The sequence below is a fragment of the Aspergillus pseudodeflectus genome, assembly GCF_044049435.1.
Source record: "Aspergillus pseudodeflectus strain CBS 756.74 chromosome Unknown BJX68scaffold_3, whole genome shotgun sequence".
NCBI classification, from domain to species: Eukaryota; Fungi; Ascomycota; class Eurotiomycetes; order Eurotiales; family Aspergillaceae; genus Aspergillus; species Aspergillus pseudodeflectus.
The window spans coordinates 261,821-276,333 of record NW_027263779.1 but is presented as its reverse complement, the minus strand read 5'-3'; the positions used below and the strand labels follow the sequence as shown (position 1 = coordinate 276,333).

Sequence of the window (14,513 nt, the reverse complement as noted above, 5' to 3'; positions counted from 1 at the left end):
GAGAGCCTCGCGCCGGCCGGGCGCTGGGACGTTTTTTTTGGTTGGCCGATTTCTGGGCTGTCGATCTGCTGGTTCTTTTTCCACCTTTTCCTTCGCGCTTCGAGACTTTCTGACAAATGGTCTCGGCTTGAAATTGAGACGCAACGATATTACCGAGTAGTTTCCGGTTTTCTTGCACCCATTCAGTTGTCCAGAATTCAAATAGATTAAACCTGAGGACCTGATACCGTAATATGGGTCCTGGATTGAAATAGATTAAATCTGGATCAGCCTGATAGACTTTGGTTCTAATCTTATCAACCAATTGCCGGACGAAACATGTTGATTCACTCAGAGTTACTCCGGCCGGAGTGACGACTGAAACACTGCATGTCTTGAGCGCCAACCAGGTATCCAGGATTCAGATTCAACAAAGAACAACGAATGAGTACATTTTCCACCCCGATGATGGCCCATTCAAATCTCACCATCAGCCCAGCTCCAGGTGGTCAAGGAATCGACCTCGTATCCGCGATAAGCCCGCTCAGCAGTCAGCGAAATCATCCGATAACAAGCATCTCACGTCACGTCACCACGGCCCAGATGGCAATAGTCGCGATCCTGAACTTACACTCTTCGTCGTGGGAAAGTATACCCGACAGTGCGGTTGACAAGCACGAGGGGCAGGAGTAAGAGAGTCAGAAAGTAAGAAAGTAAGAAAAGACAAGGTTCAAGAGGGTCTAGAACTTGGCTTCCATGGAAACAAATTGCGAGATAATCACGTCAAAGAAGTCCATGAGTGGTTCAGGTAGCCTCATCCCAGGGGATTGACATTGAGCTGCAACTATCCAAGATACCGGTCTCTATTTTCGGTACGAACTCTGGAAGCAGAGATCTCTGCCGAGCCGCATCGCATCGCGCCCGGGATCAATGCCGCCCAAAGTTCAGTTTAGGTCGAGGTTCCAGCCCTAGGAAGTGACCAGGTTGCTCACCACGGAAGCGCTAGCCATCGATCATCGAATGATTCTGACCAGAGATCACGGCACGGGAAAGAGAAACGGGAAACGGGGCTGAGTCAAAGCTGAACATTTGTCCATCTTCTGGGCTTCCAGGCTCTGGCCATCCAGACTCTGACTGCGCGACTTTCTCACTCGTCCCACGATAACAGGTGAGACATACAGCAACCTTGAGTAGTACCTCAATTCCTGGCCGTGGCTGCCTGACACAATCCAGTGATGCGTGGCGTGGCATGGCACCGGCATTGACATTGACTGGACTGGCAGTGACATGCCGCGACCCTCCGGTCGGTCTGCCCGTCTCCATTCCCATGCGGCCTGCAAGATGCAAGAGAAGCGAGGAGAAGTCTCAAGCGCCGGAGTGTACTATTCCTGTACGACACTAAGACATGGTAAGAGCGGCGTAATTCGTACCACGGAGGTACCAGCCATGCCTTGACTCCATGGATGGGCCAGGGCAGTCTTTGACTGCCCCGAGAGGACTGTATCCACCCTCGTTTGGCGGATAAGGGAATGAACCCCCCGGGGACGGAATGGATGTCCGTGTTCACGAACCCCTCCCAGAGCCAGTCTTACAGCGAGCGATCCGCGGTTCATCGAGTACCGGCAGTGAGGAGTACTAGTTAGAGGTCACCCTGCCATGCAGGCTCGAGGTTCCCGCCATGTCCTGTTCACCATCCTTTCAAGACTCCGGCACGAGCTCGCCGCAGTTCTGCTCTGATCCTCCCACGCCAGCGACAGAGCTCGAGGATATCATTGAACATGACCTCCCACCACCATCTACAGACACTGAAGCCGACTTTGTCCTTGTAATCGGCGGCCTCGGGTTCATAGGGAGCCACACCTCGCTCGAACTCCTCAAGGCGGGATACAATGTTATAATCGTCGACAACCTCAGCAACAGCTACCGCGATGTCTTCAACCGCGTCCTCCTCGCCGCGAAGCTCTACTGCAGCCGTGCGGGGACATCATGCCCCAAAGCCGAGCTGTGTTGCGCAGACTACCGCGATACAGATGCCATGACGACCCTGCTCACGAAACACACCCGCGACGCAACCAGCACGACCCCGCGCCGCTCGGATATCATAGGTGTGATCCACTTTGCGGCGTACAAGGAAGTCGCAGAGAGTATCCGGCACCCGCTCAAATACTACAAGAATAATGTCCAGGGGCTCATCGATCTAATCGCCCTGTTGGACGAACACAACATCAAGCAGTTCATTTTCTCCTCCTCTGCGAGCGTCTACGGAACCCTCTCAACAAGAACAAGCACAGGCACAGGATCAGGATCAGGATCAGGCACAGCACGCCTCCGCGAGGAAGACTGCGTCCACGAGCAGGAATCCTACATCAACCCGGAAACCGGAAGCAGTTTGCACGCGCAGCAGGGCTGCACGGGGATCACGAATCCCTACGGGCGGTCGAAATTCTTCGCCGAGGCGATCCTCGCGGACGTCTGCAAGGCCGATCCATCGTGGACCGTCCTCGCCCTGCGATACTTCAACCCGATCGGATGCGACCCCTCGGGGCTCCTGGGCGAGGACCCGCGCGAGGCCGCGTCGAACCTCTTCCCCGCCGCTGTCAAGGTCCTCACGGGTCAGTCCCCGCAACTAAACATCTACGGGACCGACTGGGATACAGCCGACGGAACCGCCGTGCGCGACTTCATCCACGTCTCGGATCTGGCCAAGGGTCACGGCGCGGCGCTCGCTGCTGCGCAAGCGGGTCGGGTGCGCGGTGCGTTCCGGACGTTTAACCTGGGGACGGGAACTGGGCATTCGGTTGGGGAGGTGGTGAGGACGCTACAGGAGGTGACGCAACGAGGGATCCCGACGAGGGCGGTTGGGCGGAGGGATGGTGATGTTGGGTTCTGCGTTGCGATTGCGGATCGTGCGGCGGTTGAGTTGGGGTGGAGGACGGAGAGGTCGTTGCGCGAGGCGTGTGTGGATTTGTGGAATTATCTTAGTATAGAGCGTCAGGTTTGATTTTAGGTTCGTTGTGGTTTGTATGTAGAGGGGCAGGATGTGCATATCGTATCTAATAGCTTAATGAATAGATTGTGTTTTTGCTATCATCTACCGAATTGAGCCTGCACTTCAACATACTCCATCTACACTTGGTCATCACCACTGTCGTCATCTCAGTGATTATGCACCGATCTCATCCTTGCCGCCGACACGTCCGTCCCTAGAGCCATTTTCAACACAACCAGTTGTGATCTCAATCTTCAAGTCGATTTTGCAGCTGAAACTTTGATGAATGCCTGCGCCACCGGGGTATATTTTCTCCTCCATCAAACTTTCCACATGGTACGAAAATAACTTTTCTGAAGAATCCAGACCACCAGCCCCCACTCTACGTGTCCCAGCAAGGTGGTTTAAGTTTTCGAGTCCAACTTAAATTCAGCTCCTGGAAGGTTCATTTTGACTCCCACGCGAATCGGCAATAGATGCTACTTCCCGCCCACGCGACGCGTCACACACGATCTATCCATGCACCCATCCGTGATCCATCATCGAGACTTTGCAGATGCGGCGGTTACACAACCCAGCGCGGTTGCCTACATCCATCCCAAGCCCAATCCCGGTACATTTTCAACCCCAGATCGAGGCACGTACGTAACCGTCCGGACAAATGCGTCCTGCTGTGTAATGGCGTCCCCGACACGCTGATCATTTAGGTATCCGAGGCGAACCAATGGGGGATGCACGGATCCGGCCTGCACCGGCCCGCCTGAAGATTCTATTCTGAACTGGTCGTTTGCTGAAGATCGTCGGTGGGGATGTGTCGGCGCGTATTTTGAAACGGTGTCACGTTATCTGGTGAGCTGGTATCGGTGGATGTGAGCGAGGGCGAGGGCGATTGCGATGCTTTTATGTGTTCGGTAGCATCTTTGGCAAACTTACAGAGTACAGCAAAAGAATCAGTGCGCCAATTCTATTTATCACTAACACCTGTTGTCCCTCTCTTGACCTATAGGGTAGAAAGGTGCCCTTTTAAGAATAGTCAAAGGCCAGTATACAGCCAATAAGGTACCTGAGTGCTTTAAAAACAGAACAAAATAAATCACAGCCCGGGTGGTCTAGTGGGTAAGAGCAACCGTCTAAACACCCAAGGAGGACTATTTACTAACAAATCCACAGTATGATTCTCGCTTACGGTTCACCCTTAGCATATCATGGATTTTGCTGCACACTATATATATGATTGATTATACAATTACAATGATTGACTTAATACTTCTCTTTGTAGAGGAAATGTAATAAGAATAAGCACTGTAGGTATGCTTGCATCTACCAAGGGGGCGCAACGACAATGCTTCTGGTTGAAGTGGTCCAAACGACAATATATATTTTCACACCGGATCCACTCAACTTGTAAACTGTAACTGTACACTATCTTGATGATTATAATCTACCTTCCGACCACGAGACATGATTGTTTTTCACTACCTCCATCTACACTCCATGTTGAATCAACACGGATGTCGCTCGACCGAGAGGCGCTTGTCAAGTGCTGATCAAGATCGCTGCGGCACGAGATTGGCCTCGAATTTCTGAACCAGGCATAGCCAGGAAGAGTCTGTACTGGAATATCAAAGGGAGTCCCTGCTGGGATCCAGAACCACGAGGCCACTAAATATGGTCGCTTGCAAAGCAATTGCGATCGTGGGATACTGTTGTCTAGTACACGCGAGTGGAAACCTTCTCCGAGTCGCGATAGCGGTTTGCCCACCGAAAGTCGCACCGAACGATATGTTTCTGACACGATCTCTGGAATGCCCTGATATCGCTTGCTATAGATGATTTTCGATGTCTCGATTTCTCCACAGCGACAGTTCCATATCCCGCGCGATTCCACAGTCAGGGGCCGTACCCATCGCACATCTCTAGTCTCCTGGGACAAGGGTGATTTCTCTTTCTCGCTATCGCAACCGACGCATTGCGGATTCGCGGTAGTATGGTCGATTGAAGACTGGCCTGAGGTACGCGGGCGACAGGTCGCAGCCATCCATGCTCGTTGCCACGAACCCCTCCTCGCCGCCCAGACGTGATCATGCCACCACACGATTCCTAGAACCTTTCGAGGGGCCGATGAAAAGCGCAGGGTTCGAGGATAATAATCGTGCCCCGAGTCGTTCAATGGTGCTACGGAACGAGCAGCACGGTCGCTCCTTCCTTTTTTCGCCTGGCAAGGTACACAGACGGAAAGAGCGACCCTGGGGCTGCAGTGGCGTCTTACTTGGGCGATAGTAATGCGCCTCGGTCCAGGGCTCAGCTACAATACTTGTTCGGGCAGACAAGCAAGCTGTGCTGTTTAATCAAGGCGATTCGCGGTCCGCGGCCTCCTGGTTGAGACACACATATGAAAGTGAGGTTATATGGGGACAAACAAGATATTATCACCACTCCGCGGTCGTATATCATTCATGTGGATTCCATCTATCTTGTCCGATCTTTGGTGACCCCATACAGTGCTTTCAGCTTGCTAACAGGCCCTCTCTGGAGCAGCCACTGACAAGAGACCTCGACAGTCGACATTTATGCCTCTGCTTATACAACCAACACCATCATATCATGACACCGCAGGGATAGCCGCCTTTGAATCTCGCCCAGATCGCTTAGATCACCTCTCACACAGATCACCTCTCCCGGCGAATGATGTCGTCCAAATGCGGACGATCGGTGTATCGCTTCCGGGCAGGTGATTGAGTTTCTTTGTTCTTTCGAACCCACCAAAAAGCAAACATCGTCCACACACAAATCGAGATGGAACAAACAGGACAAGATACTTGCGGAGACACCCGGACAAGCGTGCTTGAGATGCTTTTGGGAGAGATGATTGAGCGATGAGCCTCTTGTCGGTGAGGTCTCGGCGTCGAATGGACGTCCATGCGGCGTGGGTGCTGAGTACAAATGAAGACAGTGTCCCCAATGCCAAACTTGGCTGCGTTCCTGACCAAGAGTTATTCCTCCACAGCCAGAAAGAGAAAAAGAATGAAGAAACCAACAATCGTCTTCGTCCCCGGCGCCTGGCACCCACCAACAGCCTACGATCTCCTTCTCCCACCTCTCCACGCAGCCGGATACACCACGACATACGTCTACCTCCCCAGTGTCGGCGCCGCAGCACCTGTCGCATTCAAGGATGACGTCGCCGCCGTCCGGAGAGTCGTGGCAGGCCTTGTGGAGCTGGGCAGGGAGGTCGTCGTGGTCTCGCACTCGTATGGCGCGAGCCCGGCGACAGAGGCGCTCAAGGGTCTTGCGAGGAAGGAGCAACAAGAGAAAGGAATGAGTGGGGCAGTGATCCAGCTGCTCTACATTGCGGCGATTGTTCCGACCAAGGGCGTTACCCCTGTTGAGGCATTTGGGCCTATGAAGCCTAAGGAAGAGGGTGGGTCCTGGATAGTGTCTAACGATTTGGGGGTGAGTTTTGCGTCTATCAAGATGGATATGCTGGTAGCTGATCTACTAGGGCGGGTTTGTGTCAGTGAGAAACCCTGAAGAGTGCTTTTACCATGATCTTTCGCCGGAGGTTGCCAAGTATCATGCCTCCTTGCTCCGGCCGCAGTTCCAGCCGTAGGGTTCAAACTTTTGATCTTTCATCTACAGTGCTAACGAAGAAAAATAGGACTGGCTCGAGCCCCTTGACATATGAGGCATACAGAGATATCCCAGCAGCGTATATATTCTGCACAGAAGACCGTGCGTTTCCGATAGCTGGCCAGAGAAATGTGGTACAGACGACGGGGATCCAGCGAACGACGTCGCTGAAGGCAAGCCACTCACCGTTCCTCTCTGAGCCAAATGGTTTGGTGGACTTTATCCGCGAACTGCTAGAAAAAAACTGTGGATGGCGTCGTGTATTTCCCTTGCATTTCCTGTAGCTTGTAGCTACGAACCCAATTAGGAACGAAGCGCTAGTTGATTGCCAAGCATTCATTGCCGAGGTCAACATTCCAGACCTGCAAAGACCTCTGTCTCCCCTGAACCTCTCTCTCGACGTCTCTTTAGGCTGTTTGCGCCATCCGAGGTCAGAATCATCATGAGTTCTCGATCCGGCGCGCCAGAACCGCTTGGACACGGAGGTGCTCGCCTCCATCCTGTCACGCTCCCATTGCCCCGAGTGGACCGAGGAGAAGAGGGGTAAACGCAGCACCTCCGATCAAAGCGCATCCCCACTACTTATAGCCATCGCCCTGGCCATCGCACCCGATCCAACTAATCCAATCTTACCAAACCACTCGCACACCTCCTCCGTCCACCAACATGTCCTCTGGCAAACGCATAGTCGTAACCGGCGGCTCCGGCCAAGTCGGCCAACACGTCATCGCAACCCTCCTCGCCCACGGCCACGACATCCTAAACCTCGACCTCGCCCCTCTCCCGCCTCACCTCTCCTCGCGCGTCCACACCCTCCGCACAGACCTCACCGACTCCGGCCAGGTCCACTCAGCGCTGACCTCGCGCTTCCACCCAACCTGCCCCTTCGATCCCGCCCGCGAACCGCTCAACGCGATCCCCGACGCAGTCATCCACCTGGCCGGGTATCCGCGCGGGATGATTGTCCCTGACGGCGAAATGTATCGCACGAATACACAGAGTGGTTATAATGTGATCGAAGCGGCGTGCCGGCTGGGGGTGAAGAAGATCCTCGTCGCGAGCACGGTCTGCGTGTACGGGCCGCCCTACGCCGAAGGCGCGATCGATTTCCCTTCTTTCCCCGTGACGGAAGAAGTCGACGCGGATCCGATGGACGTCTATGCGATCTCCAAGGTCTGCGTCGAGCGCACGGCGCGCGGGCTCGCGAAGCGCTTCGCGGCGTTCGGGGTGGATGTTTACGTCTTCCGCATCGCGGCTGTGATCGAGCCCGGCGAGTATAAGCGGTTCTTTGAGAGCTGGGGCGCGGACCCAGTCGATCACAAGGCTGTGGGGTGGAGTTATACGGACGCGAGGGATTTCGGGAAGATGTGTCATCTGGCGGTGCTGAAGGATGGGCTGGGGTTTCAGATTTTCAATGCGACGAATGATGAGATTACGGTGCAGACGGATTTGACGAGTACGGAGTTTTTGAACAAGGCTGCGCCGGGGGTGCCGTTTACGAGGGAGATGGGAGACAATGAGGCGCCGTTGACGAATCGCAAGGCGAGGGACTTGCTGGGGTTTGAGCAGGATCATTCGTGGCGGATGTACTATCCATAGTCTCCACAGTATAATGTATATCCGGCTATGTATGTAGGAATCAATCAAAGGTCCGCAGAAACCAATTCCTCAATGTCCCCGGGGAATCCCCCTCTCCCTCCCCATGCTCACCAATCGGCCTCTCCACAACCAAACTCCCATGCTCAAGAATAAACGCCAACATCCACCGATCCATACGAAACGACTCATCAATCGACCGTCTACACGCATTATGAAACACCTGCAGCCTCGAGAGCGCAACGTCCAGCGTAACCCAGAATGTCTGAAGCTCGGTGAGGATCTCAAAGTTCTGCGCGAGGCGGCGGCGCGCGAGCTGTGTTTTCGCTTCATCATCTTCGCTAAACAGAAGCATGTGGATGTACACTGTTGATGTTACGACGAGCATGTGCCCGACCATGACGTATTGGCATTGGTGCGCCAGGGTGGGTGTGGAGCGGCAGGTGTAGAGGAGGGTGCAGAAGGCGAGGGCGTGTGCGTCGCATTGGGACCGGTAGGATTCTGTCACGGGGGCCGTCGATTGGGGGTCCGGGGTTCGAGCGAGGAATTGGTAGAAGAGAACTTCGTTGTAGTAGTGATATCCGAGATGCAGGGCGGCAAAGGCGTTACCTAGACCAAGCACGTTGTACCGCTCGAGGTTCTCCGGGGTCTCTTGCAAATCAGGCTTTAGATTTGCCGACCAGTCATGGAGTTCCTGAGCGAGTCTGTCGGCGGCATCGGTGAGAGACTCGTAGTCGATCAAACTGTTGACCGAGGCTTTGTTCAGATTGTGGATGCGCGCCCAGATCCGAGCGAGAATGACCATTTCAGACCATAGCCCTGGACGGTCCTCTGCTACTGTTGCGCCGCTTCGTAAGGAGAGGAAGATGTCTTCGCTGGTGGGGAGGGGGTAGGCTTCGACAAAGTCGAGCTGTCGCGGGAGGTTGAGGCCTGCTGAGGACCAGATGTCGATCATGTACAGGGACCACCATACTACTCCTTGTTAGTACTTTCACTACCAGAGCCGAGACACATACTTCGTAAATTCACCTGCCTCTCCACCTGGTCTGCACACTGTTTGTTGGGCAAATCGAGAATCAGAGCCAACCGAACAGCAACAGAGTAGTACAAGGACTCGGACTTGGTCTGAGAGTCCGAGAAGCACACGGTGCCAAGCAGGATGCATGCTTGGATCGTGCTCACAGAGATATCCGTGAGATCAAGGAGTTTCCTAGCGCGTTCTGCATATTGGTCCCCTCTTCGACGCCTGTCAGTGCCGACAAAGATCCGATTATCAGAGAAGCGAGCACCCAGCGCCATCATGCTGAATAGCAGAACATCCGGAAAGTCTCCATCGTTGATCTGCCTCTCAACCGTCGGACGGTGGAAGATGGAATGATGCGTGTCATGGACGACGAGAAAGTAGAGAGTGACCAACTCCCTGCGAAGAGCGAGCGAAGGAAAGTCGTCGGCGACTGGCTGGACCCTTGGCTGGGGGCTTCGCTGGGGAGCCAGCCGCGTTGGAGGCAAACGAGGCCGGACCACCCATCGCTGCAGACTACACTCGATCTTCAGCGAGCTGCATCGGATGCAAACGGTATCCTTGGTATCTAATCGGCATTTTCGCTTATTGGCCCTGGTCCATTAGTACCCGATAGTCAGGTTTGAGAGGGAAGCTCACCGGCAGGCGTCACAGGCCGTCACAGGCCTCATCCCACTGGTGTTGGAGTATCGGAGGATCTCCGGGAGACGCAATCTGAACAGATGAACAGGATTCCATTCCCCCCAGAATGCGGGGCCTAGCTGGATTTTATACCCGGCGCCGATCGTCGTTTTCCACCAACCCCGTTTCGCCAATCCCGCTTCTCCAAGGCCGACGTGGAGGGTGTTGTCTGGAGATCGGGGGTATTTATGTCGCACAGCTCCAGCATGCTGGCTGACAAGCAACAGGGAATCTTTCAAGATGCCATCTCAGACAATCTCCGTGGAAAGCAATGTCCTCCAAGTCACCGTCTTCATCGACGAGGATGGGTCGGCATACCTTCAACAGGTGATTCCCCGGGGGAGTACCCCTCAACCATCAGCCTCCAAATACTTCAAAGCGTCGTACGCCCCACTCGTCGAAGTCCGTCTCGCGGGCGAAGGGACGGAAAAGCACAAATCGTCCAAAACACTCGTTGGGACCTATGTCGGACCCCGGCTAAAGTACAAATCGCACGAAACTCAATATGGAACCGGGAGCAAGACGCTCAAGGTCACTTTGGAGGACTCCAAGATCGCAGTGACGGCTCATCTGACCGTCTACGACTCGACTCCCGTTGTTCGCTCGACAGCCTCGGTGCAGAATAAGAGCGACAAGCCGATTGTCGTCACGCAGCTTACATCACTCGTCCTGGGCGGGCTGACGACAGGCTCCCAGAAATGGTGGGCCGACTACACGCTCTCCGTACCAAACAACTCGTGGTTCCGCGAAGCACAGTGGATCGAACATGACCTGCCCAGCCTGGGCGTCGACGACTACGGCGCGTACGGCCGTCCGGAGAACCACTGGGCCTCACTCGCCCATTACGCCGTGTCGAACCGCGGTACATTCTCGACAGAAGGCCATCTCCCTATGGGTCTGCTGAAACGTCGCGACAATGGCGAGACGTGGCTGTGGCAGGTGGAAAACAACGGCTCCTGGCGATGGGAGATCGGCGACTGGAAGGACAGCGTGTACCTTGCGGCCGGGGGTCCGATTGAAACGGACCATGGCTGGCGGCAGCGATTGGGTCCGGGAGGGACTTTCACGACTGTGCCCGTTGCATTGTGCCATGTACTCGGCGGCTATGAGACGGCCTTCGCTGCCATAACGCAGTACCGCCGCACCATCCGCCGCCAGCACAAGGATAATCAGACACTACCGATCATCTTCAATGACTATATGAACTGCCTCATGGGCGATCCCACCGATGAGAAGATTCTCGCCCTCGTCGACCCCGTCGTGCGTGCTGGTGCAGAATACTTTGTGATTGACTGCGGGTGGTACGCTGACGATGCCGGCTGGTGGGACGATGTCGGCGAGTGGGAACCTTCAAAGAAGCGATTCTCCAAGGGCCTGAAACAGCTCCTCACCCAACTAAAGGAAAAAGGTCTCACGCCAGGTCTCTGGATCGAGCCCGAAGTTGTCGGCGTCCGCAGCGTCGTTGCGCACCAGTTACCCGACGAAGCCTTCTTCCAGCGCGACGGGCAGCGCATCGTCGAGAAAGGTCGGTACCAGCTGGACTTCAGACACCCTGCCGTCCGAGAACGCATGCACGGGATTATCCATCGACTCGTCACCGAGTTCGGGGCTGGATACTTCAAGTTCGACTACAACATCGAAGTGACGCAGGGGACAGACATCAACACCTCGAGCCCCGGATCCGGGCAGCTGGACCATAACCGCGCCTACCTGGCCTGGGTCAACGAACTCCACGATCGCTTCCCAGACCTCGTCATCGAGAACTGCTCGAGCGGCGCCCAGCGCATGGACTATGCTATGCTCGCAACGCATGCTTTACAATCAACCAGCGACCAACAGGACCCCGATCGGTACGCCGCCATCTCCGCCGCACTACCCACAGCCGTTACACCAGAACAGGGCGCAACATGGGCATACCCGCAGCCGGAATGGGACGACGAGACGAACGCATTGACCGTGGTGAACAGTCTACTCGGTCGGATCCATCTCAGTGGGCGCCTGGATATCCTCTCGCCGAGGCAATTCGGTATCATCAAACAAGGGATGGACGTGTATCGGGAGATCCGCGCGGACCTCCCGACGGCAACGGCGTTCTGGCCGCTGGGGTTACCGCATTGGCATGATGAGTGGCTTGCCTTGGGAATAGCTGCGCAAGGTGGGAGGACGTTTTATGTTTCTGTCTGGAGGAGGGGAGGGAAGGATTCGGTGGAGTTGCCTATTGAGAGGTTGAAAGGGCGTGATGTACAGAGTGAGTTGCTCTATCCCAAGGCGTTCGGGGCGGATCATGAGTGGAGGAAGGATGCGGGCGTGTTGAGCGTCGGGGTTCCGTCTGAACTGTGTGCAAGGCTGTTTAGGTTGACTGTCTCCTGAAAAGGGGAATTGCTTTTCCCATTCTGCTGGTCCAGACCTGTAGAGCACAGGCAAGAACTACTGAAGGGAATTGGTCTTGGATAGGTCTGTAGTGCCAATCAACAAGAGTTCAATAGCATATCTGCCGGACAAGATACGATAGTGAAAAACTAATCCATGATGAAGACGACCTTTGATGGCCATCTTATACTCAGTAGAAGTGCACACGAGGATTAAAAAACCGGTCCGATGACCGCGAGATCCAGCTTTCGGAATGCGCACTGTCTCTGGTTAAGGTTGTGCGAGTTAGATAGCTGCATGGAGTACATTGTTCTTAGCCTTGCCCCTGCCAGACTGTCATCGACCTTGGGAGGGGCAGACCATGACTCGGGATCTACGCTAATAACACGGCAGAAGGTTGCATGGAGGATAAGGAGCTCAGAGCCAAGGTACTTGATGCTGCGACCATATAACATGTTGCGAAAGGATGCGTGGCCGAACAAAGTGACTAGAGTAAAGAATGACACCAATGTCTCTCTCTAAACAACAACAAACCGAGCACGAAAGAAATAACAGACGTACTGGACGTCATCTTAGATACACATGCTCGGACTAAACCAACACATTCTTGTAAAACAGGTTCGATCTCCGATCCCCAGCCTTGCCAGACGAGAACCCCAAGAACAGCCTCGCCTCACCACCAACAGTCTTGTAAACGGCCAACCCCTCCGGCTCACGGAACTCCAGCGTCGACCCAGCACGTGTCAACAGCGGCCCCTGCACGAGCTTTCCGGTGTTCAAGTCCATTGACAAGACCTGTGAATTCACTACCCCGCCGCTAGTCGGGTACGACTCGCCCGTGAGGATATACAGATACCGGCCGTAGACCGTATACCCCTGCGTGACATCCGTGATCCCACCAAGATCGTCCTTGATGTTAGGGAGCTCCCAGTCCACAAGCGGATTCGAGAAGTTGAACTCCCCACCCTTGACCTGCTCGAGCGGCCAGACTGCAATATTCTGCTTGTCGCCAAACTGATACCGCACGACGAACCGCTCATGCACCGCGTCAATCGTCGCAGTCCCGCGCTTGAACCTCTCCAGCGGGACAATCCGTTCAATATCCTTATCCGTCTTACTATTCAGTGTCTTTCCATCCTCGAATTTGAACCGCCACAGCGCCTTGCCGTACCCGCTTTCTGCGGCGTCAGTCTCCGACCAGATATACGTGTCTTTCCCGACGGGCTCCGCGGCGATATTCACCCCGTGTCCGCACGCGAGCAGGTCCATGGATCCGAGTAACTTTCCCGAGAAATCAAGCTCGCTGATCGTCAGGTCGCCAGATGTCGTGCTAGCGCCCTGGCGCCGGTTCACGATGAAGAGGCGCCGGTTGGTGTTGTCGAAGGTGAAGGACTGCTGGACGGTGTTTGCGGCGGTTTTTTTGTGCCGCCAGAGGTCGTGCGAGGGGGTGGAGAGGTCGAAGCGTGGGGTGTTGGGGATTTGGGCCAGCACAGATACGGCTGCTGTTAGGGCCGCGAAGATTGCTGTTGCTTTCATGGTGGGCAGGTTTCGACTCTGGGGTTTGGAAAGTTGGGGAGGTGGTCAAGGGAGCTTGAAGTGATAATGTCGAGACTTCCGAGTCCTTAGTTATGTACCGAGCCTCATCGCGCAGTTGCATCGGGTGCAAGTGATCTGCACGGGTCTTCCGTCAAGCTATACGAGGAACACGAGGATCGACAGTGTAAATATAGCAATTGTCACGCAGTTACCCTTGCACATCCCGCTTCGATCCGAGGGGCCCGAGAAATCCTCGAATCAACGAAAAGAGACTCAAGCATTCTTTGCCCCTGCCGAGTTGATCTGGGCCTCGAGATACGAGATGGGGGTGGGCCTGGTACGAGGTTGCAGTGATCGGCCCACGGTGTTGCAGAACACGAGATCTGAACACTGAACACCTGATACTGGACATAGATTGTCAGGGCCATGCAAAAGCGACCCCAGTAGGGGTTGCACTATATGAAACGCCGGCCGTTTGTTGTGCCCTCGAATACGAGGGGACTATGCAGCCCACACAGCAGGCACGGCGGCCCCGGGGGGGTCGCGCCTTCCGCGTCCGAAATCATGTAGCTCGTACCTTCCCCGAGTTCTAATAATACCTCATACGGCAGGCGCGAGTAGTATCCACCACAACCATCGGTCGTGAGCGCTCCTTCCCGGATTGATATGGGCTTCGTCATGCGGCAAGTAACCCCGAAACCGCAAAAACCG

At 54.8% G+C, this 14,513-nt stretch overlaps 6 protein-coding genes across 6 annotated transcripts; 4 read left to right on the top strand and 2 right to left on the bottom strand.

The window, feature by feature from the left end:
- The first annotated feature begins 1,546 nt into the window (after window positions 1–1,546).
- BJX68DRAFT_114605 (uncharacterized protein) lies at window positions 1,547–3,421 on the top strand. The gene has a single exon (XM_071035976.1). The coding sequence runs from the start codon at window positions 1,658–1,660 to the stop codon at window positions 2,978–2,980; it is 1,323 nt and encodes a 440-aa protein (XP_070904190.1). The 5' UTR covers window positions 1,547–1,657; the 3' UTR covers window positions 2,981–3,421.
- Window positions 3,422–5,992: 2,571 nt separating this feature from the next.
- BJX68DRAFT_261699 (alpha/beta hydrolase) lies at window positions 5,993–6,882 on the top strand (the record flags this gene model as incomplete). The annotated part of the gene is made up of 3 exons (XM_071044212.1): window positions 5,993–6,421; window positions 6,471–6,574; window positions 6,627–6,882. 3 exons carry the CDS (start codon window positions 5,993–5,995, stop codon window positions 6,880–6,882), a joined length of 789 nt encoding a protein of 262 aa, XP_070904189.1.
- BJX68DRAFT_114334 (NAD-dependent epimerase/dehydratase family protein) lies at window positions 6,882–8,262 on the top strand. Its single transcript, XM_071035973.1, has one exon. The coding sequence runs from the start codon at window positions 7,265–7,267 to the stop codon at window positions 8,195–8,197; it is 933 nt and encodes a 310-aa protein (XP_070904188.1). The 5' UTR covers window positions 6,882–7,264; the 3' UTR covers window positions 8,198–8,262.
- BJX68DRAFT_261697 (transcription factor domain-containing protein) lies at window positions 8,238–9,886 on the bottom strand (the record flags this gene model as incomplete). The annotated part of the gene is made up of 3 exons (XM_071044211.1): window positions 8,238–9,166; window positions 9,211–9,809; window positions 9,855–9,886. The coding sequence occupies 3 exons, from the start codon at window positions 9,884–9,886 to the stop codon at window positions 8,238–8,240; spliced, it is 1,560 nt and encodes a 519-aa protein (XP_070904187.1).
- A 250-nt stretch (window positions 9,887–10,136) lies between these two features.
- On the top strand, window positions 10,137–12,361 carry BJX68DRAFT_276645 (putative Melibiase subfamily; the record flags this gene model as incomplete). Its single annotated transcript, XM_071048153.1, has 1 exon — window positions 10,137–12,361. The coding sequence occupies one exon, from the start codon at window positions 10,137–10,139 to the stop codon at window positions 12,264–12,266; it is 2,130 nt and encodes a 709-aa protein (XP_070904186.1). The 3' UTR covers window positions 12,267–12,361.
- Window positions 12,362–12,857: 496 nt separating this feature from the next.
- Window positions 12,858–13,802, bottom strand: BJX68DRAFT_261695 (putative FacC-like extracellular signaling protein; the record flags this gene model as incomplete). Its single annotated transcript, XM_071044210.1, has 1 exon — window positions 12,858–13,802. The coding sequence occupies one exon, from the start codon at window positions 13,800–13,802 to the stop codon at window positions 12,858–12,860; it is 945 nt and encodes a 314-aa protein (XP_070904185.1).
- Window positions 13,803–14,513: the final 711 nt, after the last annotated feature.

Excerpts from the sequence above, each read along its gene's own strand:
- BJX68DRAFT_114605 (XM_071035976.1), top strand. The coding sequence starts at position 1,658 with ATGTCCTGTTCACCATCCTTTCAAGACTCCGGCACGAGCTCGCCGCAG.
- BJX68DRAFT_114334 (XM_071035973.1), top strand. The coding sequence starts at position 7,265 with ATGTCCTCTGGCAAACGCATAGTCGTAACCGGCGGCTCCGGCCAAGTC.